This window comes from Callospermophilus lateralis, chromosome 2 (genome assembly GCF_048772815.1).
Source record: "Callospermophilus lateralis isolate mCalLat2 chromosome 2, mCalLat2.hap1, whole genome shotgun sequence".
NCBI lineage: Eukaryota > Metazoa > Chordata > Mammalia > Rodentia > Sciuridae > Callospermophilus > Callospermophilus lateralis.
The window spans coordinates 131,052,938-131,066,103 of NC_135306.1; the positions used below are offsets into that span (position 1 = coordinate 131,052,938).

Consider the following 13,166-nt stretch of genomic DNA (forward strand, 5'->3'; position numbering starts at 1 on the left):
ATGCATCACTTGTTAAAAAAAGGGGGACTATGTGGAGAATATTCCCATCAGAGGCCTTGAGAGGATATGTAGCAGATACTAAGAAATGAATGATACCAGCTAAGTAACAGTCTAATGTTGAGGCTTCAGTGCAACAGGCAAACCAGCTCTTTGTGCATCGTGGGTCCATGCCTGTGGGCTCTGGCAGAGTGACACAGAGAGGAGAAGTCAGTTGCTATTTTATTGGAGGCACCATGGTAGGATGGGAGACCAGACTGTCACCATCAGCTCTGCCATGGAAAGGGTGGACATGGGCAGGACCAGAAGGGCATAGGGTCCCATCATAGCCCTTATTCTTATGGGCAGGAGGGGATGGGACACCTTAACAGTTCCCACCCCAGCTGTTTCCCAGGCCAGCTTAGGCAGAGCACAGAAGAGCAGCGTAGAGTGCCTGGGACCCAGTGTGCAGGGTTCAGACACCAGCTGCTGCCACTTCTGCTCCTTTTAGTGAATGGCCTGAGGAAGGAGATGGCCTTGGCCTGGTCACTGCCAGTGGGAGCAAGGAATACGGGTGGGGGAAGGAAGGGTCCTCAGGAAAGGAAGAGCAGGAATAGAGAGAAGGGAATGGGGACATAGGCAAGCTCCCAGGTTGGGGCAGTGTTAGCAAAGAGGCGGGTCACAGCCACGTTGGGGTTGCCCTGAGCAGGCTCAAACCACTTCTGGAGACATCTCCCACTGTTCCTGTGCTCAGGACTTGCCTTGAAGGAGTTGCTCCAGATCTTCTCACACAGGTCAGTTGGGGTGGGGAAGTAATGCGGGAAAGGGTGACAGATGTCCCCTGCAGGGCAGCGGTTCTTTCCTGTGGTGGGTTGAGGTAGACAGCTTACTTCCCACTGCTTCCCCATGTCCCCATCATTTACCCTGGGGTGGGGGAGACACAGGGAGGTTTGCATCTGCACCCAGATTGGAGAACCCCCAATGGGTCTGCCTTCCTGTGGGGCCCTGTCAGTGCCACTCACCCTGACTCCAGTGCCAGCTGCTGTACCAGTTGGATTTGCAGGTATAAGAAGTGCGACAGTCTGCCCACCACTCCTCACAGTCTTCCCGGCACAGCGGCACCCCCACGATGCGTTCTCCCTGCCCACTGGGCCCCACCTGGGTGCAGGCATAGTGAGAGACAGGAACATGAATAGCAGCAATTTGAAGCCTACTAATAGTATAATGGTACTTGTGCCGGGTACTTATACCAACTGTACATCCTCCCTTGTAAACTTTCTGAGTACTATTATTTTTACAAATGAGAACAATGAGGCTAAGTGCCTTATCCTAGGCGTATAGCTAGTAGGTAGAGAAGATGGAACTCAAACTCAGGTCCGTCTAATTCACCAAGCCTCCCTTGGTGATGGTCCCTATCCTTCTGTTATCTGACCAGCCTCCCCCATGCCATCCTTCAGGATCAGAGGCAGCTTCCTCTTCACACCTTTCTCCAACAGAGGCCTCTGGTTCTCCTCTTGCTCATAGGGATACAACATTTCCTGCTTCTACTAGTCTCCCGGAGATACCAGCATATTACCGGATGGAAGCTCCAGCTCTTAGTAACAAGGTATCATAGGAATTTATCATCTATTTCCTCACCAGCTGGATCCAGGGCCCCAGGTTAGGGGAACACTGATAGAAGCAGATGGCCTGGATGAAGTGTTTCTGACAGCTTGGGGTCAACAACCCACAGTGAACCAAGGTGAAGTTGTGGAGTGGGGACACCTCAAGGTGGGCTTCCCAGCTTGTGGTGGCTGTGCAGCAGGCATTGTCCTTCCAGGGGATACACTGAAAGTCAAGGGAGAAGTAACAGGCATGGAGAGGCAGGGTGGGTGAGTGTCTAGGGCAGAAGGTGGCAGAGTAAAAATGCACCTTAGGAGAAAGCCTGAGCAACTGGGGTAGCTTGAGGCCAGCAATCCCCACGGAGGAGGAACCTTAATAATCTTCAATATTCACCTATAGGGCAGAAGGCCCCTGCACACAGACCTCCCTGCCCCAGGCTGCTGCAGTAGCTGCTACAGTCCTCTGGAACATAACTTCTGGGGTTTCAGTGTCTGAGAGGGCAGCAGAGGTCTTGGGGAAAGAGCAAATAGAGAGGAGACCTCGGAGAATCAAGGTTGCATTGATTCAGAGGGACTCACAGGCTAAATGCCAGCTCTGTTCCTCCTCCCGCATCCCTGTGAATTGGCTTTAAGAGTTTGGGGAGGGAACCATTAAGTCATGTTTCCCCAGGACCTGTTGGTAGGAAGGCTTGTTTTGACCTGTGCTGAACCAACTCTGGGCCTCTTGGATCACCATCTGAGCCATTCCCCAAGTGGCCAGTGCAGCTCAGAAATGGAAACTTGGGATCACTTTCAAACTAAGGAAATAAATGATCTGGATTGGTTGGGATCCAGAGACCATCTTGGCATTTGTGTTTCTTCCATGATCTGCCCTCTATCACCCCTGGGCCAAGTCTGGACTTTATACCTCTACATAGAGCTCGTCTTCTGGGCCAGGCTCTCTCTTGTGGTGTCGGGCATTCATGCAGACATTGAGTGGCGCGTCTCCAGCCCAGGTGGGCATGACTGTCCACAATCCTAGCAGAAGTTGCCACCATTGTGCCATGACCTGATGCAGAGAGGAAACTCATGATGCTCATACAATGAATAGGACAAACCACTCCACTCCCTTCACCTGTCAGGCCCTGAAGAGTACAGACTCCAAGCCTCCTTCAAGTGGCTGAATTACTGACTGCTCCTAAGACCCTCTGGGGCAACATTATAGAATGTCAGAGCAGATGGAATAATCCTTTGTGGTCTGATACCAACCCCAACCATTGTCTTGATGCAGTCCAATAAGGGAGAGAGACAAGCCCAACCCTAAGGGGTAGGCTGGGGAGCATGGTTTCAGCCTTTCCTGCAGGAACTCTCCCCATCCCTCCTCCACTTGGAGTCAGCGTTTCTAACTCTGACATATGGGCTGGGAATTTAGAGCTTTGAAATTGGACCACAGCCAACCCCCAAATGCTGGCTGAGTATTCAAACAAATGCTCAATTACTAGAATCTCCATGGAACCAAAGGGCATGGTGGGATGGGACAGTGTAGCCAATGCAGGCCTTACCCTATCAAGTATCAGCCCTAACTCCAGTCCTAGGAGGGGTAGATTCTCAGAGCACCTTGCCTTCTCCCTGAATGCCTCTAGCTAGAGTCTTTTCCTTAGAACAGAGGTTCTGCTTCTACCAACATCAACCCATCTCAAACCCATTATGAGTATAAGGCTGGAGAGCCAGACATGGGGTGTATGCCCAGGATGAGGACTTGAAGAACCTTCTGCAACCAAGCCCAAGCTCAAGCCTCAGGACAGGAAGATGGCTTCATCATCCTGGTGTTTATTGAGCACTGTATTTCCAACTTGGTTTTGTATTGTACTGGCAATTCAAGCACCTAATTGCTAAGTAAAAGGGACCTTCAGTCTTCACAATCCAGGACTCTCTCCTTTCTTGTCCCCAGGCCTGGTAGGAGCCTACCCTGGACCCATGATAATGAAACTAAAAACTGGTCTGAGTTTAGGGCCTCATACTAGGAATGGGAACCTCACTCCTACCTCCAGAGCCTACTCTCAAATCTAAACCTTAGGCTGCTCTCTCCACAGCACCAATGCTAAGCTCAAACTTGGCCACCAAGGTTTTTTTTTTTTAAATGTTTTAGTTGTTGATGGACCTTTATTTTATTTACTTTTTATATGCGGTGCTGAGAATTGAACCCAGTGACTCACACCTGGGAGGTAAGCGCTCTACCACTGAGCTATGACCCCAGCCCCACCAAGGATTTTTAAAGAGCCAATGTAAAGTGAAGAGAGCACTCTCTTCATACTCACTTTCAATGCAGGAGCCTACCAGTTGCTTGTCCCACCCCTGAGCTGTGAGTAAGGCCAAGGGGAACTCCACCCCTCACGCATTTATTTCCTGGTCCAGTTCTACAAGATCCAGGTGCAGCAGCAGAATTGCAGGTGTCTCCAACTGAGCTCCGCTTCCTCTAAGAAGCAACACCCTGCGTGGGAGAGGCCCAGGTCCAGCTTACCTCTCACCAGCTGGATGACTTTGAGAAAACTACTTAAACACTCTAAGTACCAGTTTTCCCATATGTAAAGGGAGCTATTAAAACATGACTGCTGGGAAAAAGAAAGTTCATGAAAAGGACTTGGCATAGCCTCTGGCACAGAGTAAGTCTTATTGGTTTTAATTCTTCGATTCTCTGAAGCTCTCTCCCTCCCACTCCCTCTCAATCCCTCTCCCCTGTTCTGTTCTGCAGTTCTACATGCCCCTCCTCAGCTCCCTTACCTGTGGACTGCGTAACAGTGTGCTCTCACAGATTCCTGCTGGAGAGCAGACCCCACAGCACACAGGATGAAGAAATGGGGTGCCGGATTGAGGACTGAGAGTTTAAATGTATGACCAAAGCCAAAACAAACACAAAACATTCCCCACAACCCACACAATGGCCTCCATTGGCACACAGGGACTGTTGGCCTCTGAAATATTCTCAGAGTGCTCCATCGGAAATGGAGCCCATATTTTTGCTCATTTCTATGTTCCCTCTCCAAAGGAGAAGTAAGCAAAGTCACTGAAGTTTTATTGGTAAATAGGAAATGAAAACAAAACACTGGCAGAATTTTTAACTAAAGAAAATAGAGCACAGTCTGTTGTTGAACCACACAGACGATGTGCAAAACGTGTTAATCATCATGTTGGAAAATGACATTTTCCACATCTGGGTTATCACAGCCCAACTACTGAGCAATAATGAGGACCAGGCACAGGGCTGGTGCCATCTGTACACAGTCTGGCTTACCACTTGCCAACCTCTAGCCTCAGCACCCTCCCCATTCTAGATGTGGGGAAACTGAGGCTCAGCTAGGGAGTGTGGCAGAGGTAGGCTCTGAACTCAGGGATTGTGATTTCATATCTGATGCCTAAGGCCCAGCTGGAGGTAGTTCCAATACAGTAGTACTATCTAGGTCTCATATCTGCTTTTTTAAAAGTTAGATGCCATAATCAGATTGTGGATGTGTGTGTTGGGAGGTGTGTATGATTTTCTGGGGGGACAGCGATGATTACCAACCCAACATCTATATCCTGCCATAAGCACATCTGGGAGTCTCCTCCTTGGGATCAGAAAGCAAATGGTAACAGCATTTCTGCAGCATGGGTCTCAGGGCACCCACTGGAGAGGCCAGAAGCAGGCACTCACATTCTGTTCAGCTCCTCACAAATATTCAGGGAGTGCTAAACCTTGAAGAGTAAAAGATTTGGGGTTGAACGTTAAGCTTAAACTGGCTGTGGATGTGGCAAGGACAAGAATCCAGAAATGAGTCACAAAAGTAATTACTGAAGTGGAAAACTGTCCTTCATATGGAGGGAAGAAGGACAGGAAGAACTCGCTAACAGTCTCTAGGACAAAGCTGTAGGAAATGAGCTGAAATTACAGCCAGCGCAGATGCAGGTGGAGGGAGGAGGAGGAGGTTGCCTTTCAGAACCACGAGGCTGGCCAGCGGCATCTGCTCCCTAGAGAGGCAATTTGAAGCCCTTGAGCAAAGCTCATTTTGCCTTATTGTGACTGAGTTTTCCAAAGAAATCTGTTTCCTGACTGAAAGCTGATAAATCAGAGCTGGCTGTGGATGGAACCATTTGAAGCAGTCGATCCAAAACAATTTCATCGTACAACAAAAACAACAACAGCAAAATGACATTTAGATAGCCAAGGGAAGAGGCACGGCACTGTTCAGGGTATTCTGATGTGTTGAGAGGGTGGAGTGGATGGAGCCATTCCACCCCCACTCTGATTTGGGACCCTGGGGGATACGGGGCAGTAATGACTCTCTTTCCTTTCCCATCATGAGGTCACCCAGTGGGCTGAAGTCCACTGAGTTCAAGAACAGACTAAGACAGCAAAGAATCAACATCAGAAATCTCTTGCAGATTTGAAGTCAGAGGTCGGCTGAGGGTTTATTGGTGACTCAGACATCTTAACCTTATGAATCCTTCTTACCCCCCCAAATCAGTGACCATCCATGTTTGAGCTCTTAATTAGTTTGTATCAAGGGCAGTAAAACAGGGGTGTTATTTATTCTTATTTCTTTCTTCCCTCTATATCCATCTAAATGCCAGAACTGTTGATGATTTTCTGAAGTCAAGTTCTTTTGTCCCTTTTGTTGCAGTCAGGTTATGATCAGTTCTTCCCTCAGTGACTACAACAACCTTCTAACTGGCTCCCTTGCTCCTGCCCACAGCTTTATCCATGCAATAGCCAGAATGATCTAATTTCCCAGTATTTTATTATGAAAGTTTTCAAGCACAAGGAAAGTTGAGAGAATTTGACAATGAATACCCACATAACTACCACTTTGATTTTACCCATACCATTTTACTTTCTTTATTATCTGTTGAACTAACCATCCATCTTTGGTGGAGGTTGAGCAATCAATCTTATTTGCACTTCAAAGGGAAGGGCAAACATCAATATACTTCTTTCTAAATAATCCACTCATGCATATCATTAATCAGAGTTCAATATTTGTTTGAAGTCTCTTTTTTCCCAGAATGATATTTTTAAAATATAAAAATATTTACTATACTTCCCTGTTTAAAATCCTTGTAGATGTTGAGATGAAGCTCAAATCCTTAACACGGGCATGGACCATTTTTAATTTAGTCCCTATTTACTCTTCTATCTGAATCGGTTTTCTTGTCTTTTTCTACACTTGGTTAACCCTGATGTCTGCCTCGCTCCATATCAGTGGCTTCTTAACTCCCTCACAGCCTGCCTGGTGTCTGATAATTCCTACATATCCTTCAACTTTTGGAAAGGACAGTGCCCCTGATGGAAGCTTGTGTGGTCTCCCAGGGGCTGGTGAGATGTTCCCTTGGGGTCTTAGTCCTGCTGCCCTCACTGATCCTTGCTGCTGGGAATGAGTGCTACAGCCTCGCCCTGAGTCTCCTGTCTACATGGCTGGGTGAAGACACAACCTGGCCAAGATTGGATATTCATAAATGTTTGTTGAGCAAACAAAAAGAAACACCTGAGTAAAATAAAATGACATTTCTTTCCCCTGGAGGATTGAACCCAGCTAAGCTGTACTAAACCACTAAGCTACATCTCTAGCCCTTTTATTTTTTTATTTTGAGACAGGGTCTCACTGTTTCCTAGGCTGGCCTTAAATTTGTGATCCTCCTGTCTCAGTTTCTGAAGTTGCTGGGATTATAGGCATACACCACTGCATTCAGCTAAGATGGTATTTCTTAAAACAGACGAGGAATAACCATACCTCGTCTGTCTCTCCTCCCTTCTGTCTTCTTTCCTTCCTTTTTTTCTCCTTTATTCTATCTTCATCATCCTTTTCCCCTCTAGTCTCCAGTGATTTCTCCCTCTCTCATCCTCTCTCCATCCTCTTCCCTCTTTCTCCTCTGTCTCCCTTCCTTCTCTCTCCTCCTGCTCATTCTCCCCTCTAGTTCATCTTCACTGCTCCCATCCCTATTCCTTTTTCTCTCCCCTCCTCTGCCTCCTTTCCCTTTCTCCTCCACCCCACCCGACCTCTCTGTTCCTTGCAATCTTCTCTCTTACCTCCTTGCTTTTAGACTGGAGCATCTTGAGACTCTGATGATTGCTGTGAGATTTCAGGGTGTTAATGCTGGGGCCTTTCATCACCACTTGAAGGAGGCTGCTTTGTAGGACTAATCAAAACACAGAAATGAGTGTGAAGCCTCTCAGGTGTTGGAGAGGGTCCAAGTAAGGAAGAACAGAAAAACATCAAAGTTCTATGGGAAAGACATTAACTGAAAATTAGAGACAGGAGAAATCTATGCCACACAGAACAAATCTCTTTTCTCTCCTGCTTATTTTCTTCTCGTGGTCAATGGTGCCTTCTGTCTTCATCACACTTTCCCTGTTGCTAATGTCCCATTGTTATATTCAAACCAGGATGCTGCCGCACCTACTACATAGTGTAAATGTAAGTAAGGTTTGCACGCACTTCTTCAATGCAGAGTTCTTCTCAATATGTTTTCAATGTGTCCAGATCCCTCCCTGGAGGTGTCCCTTTGACCCGTTTCTCACCAACTACTGAACTGTATTCTTCTTCCCAGCCATGCTGCCTGAAGACCTGTGTACATTCATCGTGGCTCCTCTGTGCCACCTCACTTTTTCCCAACCACTGCTGCCCAGCTTCTTCACACCCTTCCATGGAATCAACTCTTGCCAAATTCAGCAGTCATCTCCAAATTGTTCGAGCCAATGGAAAATGTTCATCTATAACGTATTTGACCTCCAAGCTGCCTCTGACCAAGGCTATCCCCTGCCTTTTTGAAACTAGCCTCTTCTTTGATTCCCAGAGCTCCACTTTGCCCTGGTCTTCCCTCTCCATCTCAGCTTGTTCCTTCTCAGTCTCCTTGAGAGCCTCTATTTCTTCCTTGCCATTTAAGCAAATTTTTGAGTTCTGTCGTTGAGCCTCTTCCCTTTCTTGGGTCATGTAACCCTCATCACTTCCGTGATCATCTTCATATGAGTACTCCCTAAATCTCTCCCTCCAGTCCTGACCTGTACGATCATGTATCTACGTGTCCCTAGAGATATCTCACTTGTTCTTCTCACAGGCTCCATGGTCCTCACTATTCTTGTCTCCCCATTCAATCTGCTTGTCTATGCTGGTCAACAGGACCCCTTTCCCTGCAGTCACCCAAGGCAGAAGGCTGAAGTTATTCTGGACGCCTCTTTCTCCCCCACTTCATGTAAGAGCTTTAACACAACATGTGAAGCTCTTTATGGTTACTACTGGTTACCACAGAAACCTCCTCCCTCTATGCCCATCCTTGCCCTACAAACAAGTTATACCAATCTACTTGCTGCTCTCTGTATGAGCCACTGCTCTGCACCTCTGCACCCATAGCTCCATCTGTCAGAATGATTTTACCTGGCTGCTCATCTGTAGGTTTCACTGAGGCACCAACATCTCAAGAAAGCCTGCTTTTGTTCCTCCCTTTAGTGTCACTTCTGTGGACTCTCATGGCATCCTGTGCTTCTTTTTAGAATTTCCTTTATTAGAAGGTAGTATATTTTCTGCATGTTTGCTGCCCCCACCCTTAGACTCTGAGTTCCTTGAGGGTGATTTTTTCTTATCCTTCTGTTACCAACCTCCACCTGACACAGTTTATGGTGTGTAGAAGGGCCTCTAAATGTTTGAATAAATGAGTGAGTGAATTAATGAGAGACCAAGTGAATGGAATGTGCCTGGTACAACAATCCACAGGGCTTGAACCTGAGGTAGAACCCAGCACTTTTTCCTTATAGTCCAGTTTGCAGCGAATATCCCATCCTGCCAGCCCAATATTCTTAACGTTGAAAGTGTGTTTGGGCTGGGGCTGGGGCTCTTTGGTAGCACACTTGCCTAGCATGTGTGAGGCACTGGGTTTGATTCTCAGCACCACATATAAATGAATAAAATAAAGGTCTATCAACAACTAAAAATATATTTTATAAACAAGTGTATTTGGACAAGGCACAAACATACACAACAGCTCCTCTCAGAAACATTCCTACATATCATCTTTTAGACTAGTATGATCTTACCTGGCTATAACAAATATAGCCCAGTGGCCTTATCCAGACAAGGCCATCCAGAGCATGACTCTTGGTACCACTGTATCTTCCCTTCATCTCCCCTATTCCACCATCCAAAAGATGTGAGGCAGGGCTGGTTAGCCTTAGAATTGTAACCATAATCCTATCTTCCAGTGTGATTTAGAGTCAGGGTCCACACTTCAGCTAAACTGAGTTATCCTGAATACTTTCAACTCTCTGTGATAATTTTTGCTTCAGATTCTTCACAAATGCCGGTTTCTTTCCTTTGGGACCTTCCCTCCCACCTCCTTAAAAACAAAGTGCTTTCTTTTAGCTGATTCCTTAATTTCTATACCTCAGTTTAAAGATACTCATACTCAAGGAGACCAAAACTTGGGCTAGGATTCCTGCTGCTACTCTCATAGCCTTTGGGCTTCCTTTATAATAACACTGGTCACACACTATTCTAGAATTTCCTGTTAGCAAGTGTTCTGTACTAGGCTGGATACCCCTGGGCAAGTAGAGACTGTGTGTCTCATTTCATGGGGTAGGCGTTCAGCAGATATTTGTTAAGTGAATGAATGGTTATTTTTTGTAAGAAAGATTCTTTCCTGTGATTCATTTTCACTTAGAAATATACCAGGAAAAATTCTGGGAAACCTTGAGTTTTTTTGTGTAAGGTCACAGTTACAAGTGTAATATACATGTGTGATGTGCAAGCCTGTGGATTTCTGCCCTTTTAAAAATTGTTGATCTGCCCTTCATTTCCTTCTCACCTATTACTAGAGGGTCCATGCCTGGAAGGTCTTGCTGGGCTCATGTTCCTGACTCCCCACAGTTGTGTAAACCAGGAGACTTGGCAAGTGTGTTTGGTGAGTTGTTTTTCTCTTAGACATACATACAATTTCAAGTTTGAAAGATGGAATCAGTATGTTTTATCAACAATAAGATTCAATATACATCCTTCTAGATTTCTTTTAGTCTTTATGTCTTTTTCCTACATTGAAAAAATGTCTGGCAAATCTCACAGAAGAATTGGAAGGTCCACAGTGTCTTTTGTGGTTTGTAGAAAGAAAATAGTGGAAAATAACTTATTTGGTGGTGGTAAATATTTGAATGTATCTATGTGCTTACAAATGAAAAGAGAAGAAAATTAACTTTCAAAAGATTGTGGGTGAATAGCCTTGTAATGCAATGGTTAAATAGTTGCCATTTCTAGAAAAGTAAATTTTGTGCATCTTCAGTGACCTCTGTTGTAGACCAATGGGATGTAACATTTTGTGATGCTCTTGAATCACTTTCTGTTTACATAAGTCTTAAATCTCTGAAAAATATTAATGGGGATTATAAATATTCAAGAACTCCCATTTACAAAACTAGATTTTAATTTGTTCAGTGACCCTCATATTTGAACTGGTGATTGTTTCTTTCTTTCTTTCTTTTTAATCAAAGCTTGTGGTATTTCTGGTTCCCATGGAAACTGGGGCTTCAGAGGAACCATTGAGGCATCTTGCTGTATTATTCTTAAAGACAAAGTAACGCATTCTCAGAAGTGTGGAAAGTCTGTAACTTCTACGAGTTTCCTGGCATGGTGGCCTCTTTGAATTGGGAAGAATTTTCCTGGGGCTGTCTCTATTGAAGAATGAGTTATTTGTATGGAGTGAAATAACCTAAGGCATCGATGTAGCTGTTCTGAGAGCTGTGGTTGTACCTATACCAGGCAGATGGAGAGGGTGACTATGATTTCTCAAGTGTGTACTCTGTTGAAGGTCTGTACAAACCCTCAACAGATCTCATCTTCTTGACTGTCTTCTAGTTAAGGGAAAAGATTGTCTTGTGAACATGTACATATTCAACATAGTTTAAATTGATAGATTAATGATTGCTGAATGAATGGATGACCAAACAACCTTGCACAGGTATTAGAAACCCATTTTACATATGACCTTTGAGGGATTAAATAAATTGGTCAGTTTTATCTCTTTATCATCAAACTTAAGATGTGTTAGTAATACTTAACTTTTTATCATGGTATTTAAGCTACAAGATATCAAAGGGAAAGAGTGAACATCACCCAAGGATTTGCATCCTCTCCTGGGGATGAGATTGGAATGTTTTCAGTGGTACATAGGATACAGCAGGATAGTTATGTCATGTTAGGAGGAAGCATACCTTTGCTGTCAATATTGGATAAGTATGGTTGAAGGAGGTGTGTATGTGCTCCATGTTGACCAGGATGATCAGTTTTATGTATATAATTGTCTGGGCTCTTGTCTCATTGTTCATCTCAAACTGTAATCTAGATGTTGCTATGAAGGTATTTTGTGTACCTTTATTTTTTAAAGTCTATAATCAGTGGTGAGCAATATAGGATTTGTGTTCTAGTCTATCTACCTAAAGTCTATGTTCTTCCTATTCTACATTAAAGAGGAAAAAAGTCTATGAATTATTTTTCTTGCACCTAAATCTAATTAAATTCTTGGGCTGGGGCGTAGCTCAGTGGTAGTATGTGTGTGCTTTGCATGCATGACCCCTGGGTTAGACCCCTGGGTTAGACCTCTGGCTTAGGAAAAAAAAGAAAGAAAGAATAAACCAACAAAGTGCTGAACATCTGCCTTATGGTTGGCACTAGGCCAAGTACATCACTTAGGCTATCACACAACAACTCTAAATACCACCACCAACTATGGTCATGAAACAGCTGGGGTTTAGAATACTTCTCTTTTTTGCTTAACTTATTCCTGCACCATTCCCTAAAAGCATATTCCCTAAAGGTCTGGTCTCCAAAACAACAGCTTCTTTCTATGACCAAAAGATTTGGGAAACACACATGCTATTGCTACCTCTGAAAGGAGTCCTGCAGGAAAGAAATGTCTTAAACTTTATTTAACCCAGCATTTTCAGACATTTGCCTATAGCAGCTCTTTTGTTTATTTTGCCATTGACATCATGGCATGACTGTTCTGTCAACTGTAGCTGGGAAAATGCTGGCCTGTTAAGTGGCATTGCCATCAGCTTCACAGAAATAGCTGTGAGCAGGTGCCCAGACAAACTGAGCATCCAGGTCATGACTGACACCTAGATAATAGTCTACATTTGTTTATATTATATATTTGTTAAAGAAAAACGTATGTGGGCTGAATTTCTCTTTTTATTGTGTTTATTATATTTTATTTATTCTAATTAGTTATATATGACAGCAGAATGCAATTCAATTCATATTACATATATAGAGCACAATTTTTCATGTCTCTAGTTGAACACAAAGTATGGTCACACCATTGGTGTTTTCATACATGTACTTAGGGTAATGATTTCTGTCTTATTCCACTGTCTTTCCTACCCCCATTCCCCCTTCCCCTCCCTCCCCTTTGCCCTATCTAAAGTTCATCTATCCTCCCATGCTCCCTTCACCATCCCTATTATGAATCAGCATTCTTATATCAAAGAAGACAATTGGCATTTGTTTTTTTGGGGATTGGCTTACTTCACTTAGCATTATATTCTCCAACTCCATCCATTTACTTGCAAATGCCATGATTTTATTCTCTTTAATG

The 13,166-nt window shown here is 44.5% G+C and overlaps 1 protein-coding gene across 1 annotated transcript; it reads right to left on the reverse strand.

Moving 5' to 3' along the window:
• Positions 1-569: 569 nt before the first annotated feature.
• Izumo1r (IZUMO1 receptor, JUNO) lies at positions 570-2,622 on the reverse strand. The gene is made up of 4 exons (XM_076843872.1): positions 2,485-2,622; positions 1,615-1,803; positions 999-1,134; positions 570-838 (listed from the first exon to the last, which is right to left on the reverse strand). The coding sequence occupies exons 1-4, from the start codon at positions 2,620-2,622 to the stop codon at positions 570-572; spliced, it is 732 nt and encodes a 243-aa protein (XP_076699987.1).
• Between the last annotated feature and the right edge of the window lie 10,544 nt (positions 2,623-13,166).

Coding starts and splice junctions, on each gene's coding strand:
- Izumo1r (XM_076843872.1), bottom strand. CDS start 2,622: ATGGCACAATGGTGGCAACTTCTGCTAGGATTGTGGACAGTCATGCCC. Junction 1,804..2,484: donor AAGACGAGCTCTATGTAGAG/GTATAAAGTCCA, acceptor CTTGACTTTCAG/TGTATCCCCTGGAAGGACAA. Junction 1,135..1,614: donor TGGGGCCCTGGATCCAGCTG/GTGAGGAAATAG, acceptor GCCTGCACCCAG/GTGGGGCCCAGTGGGCAGGG.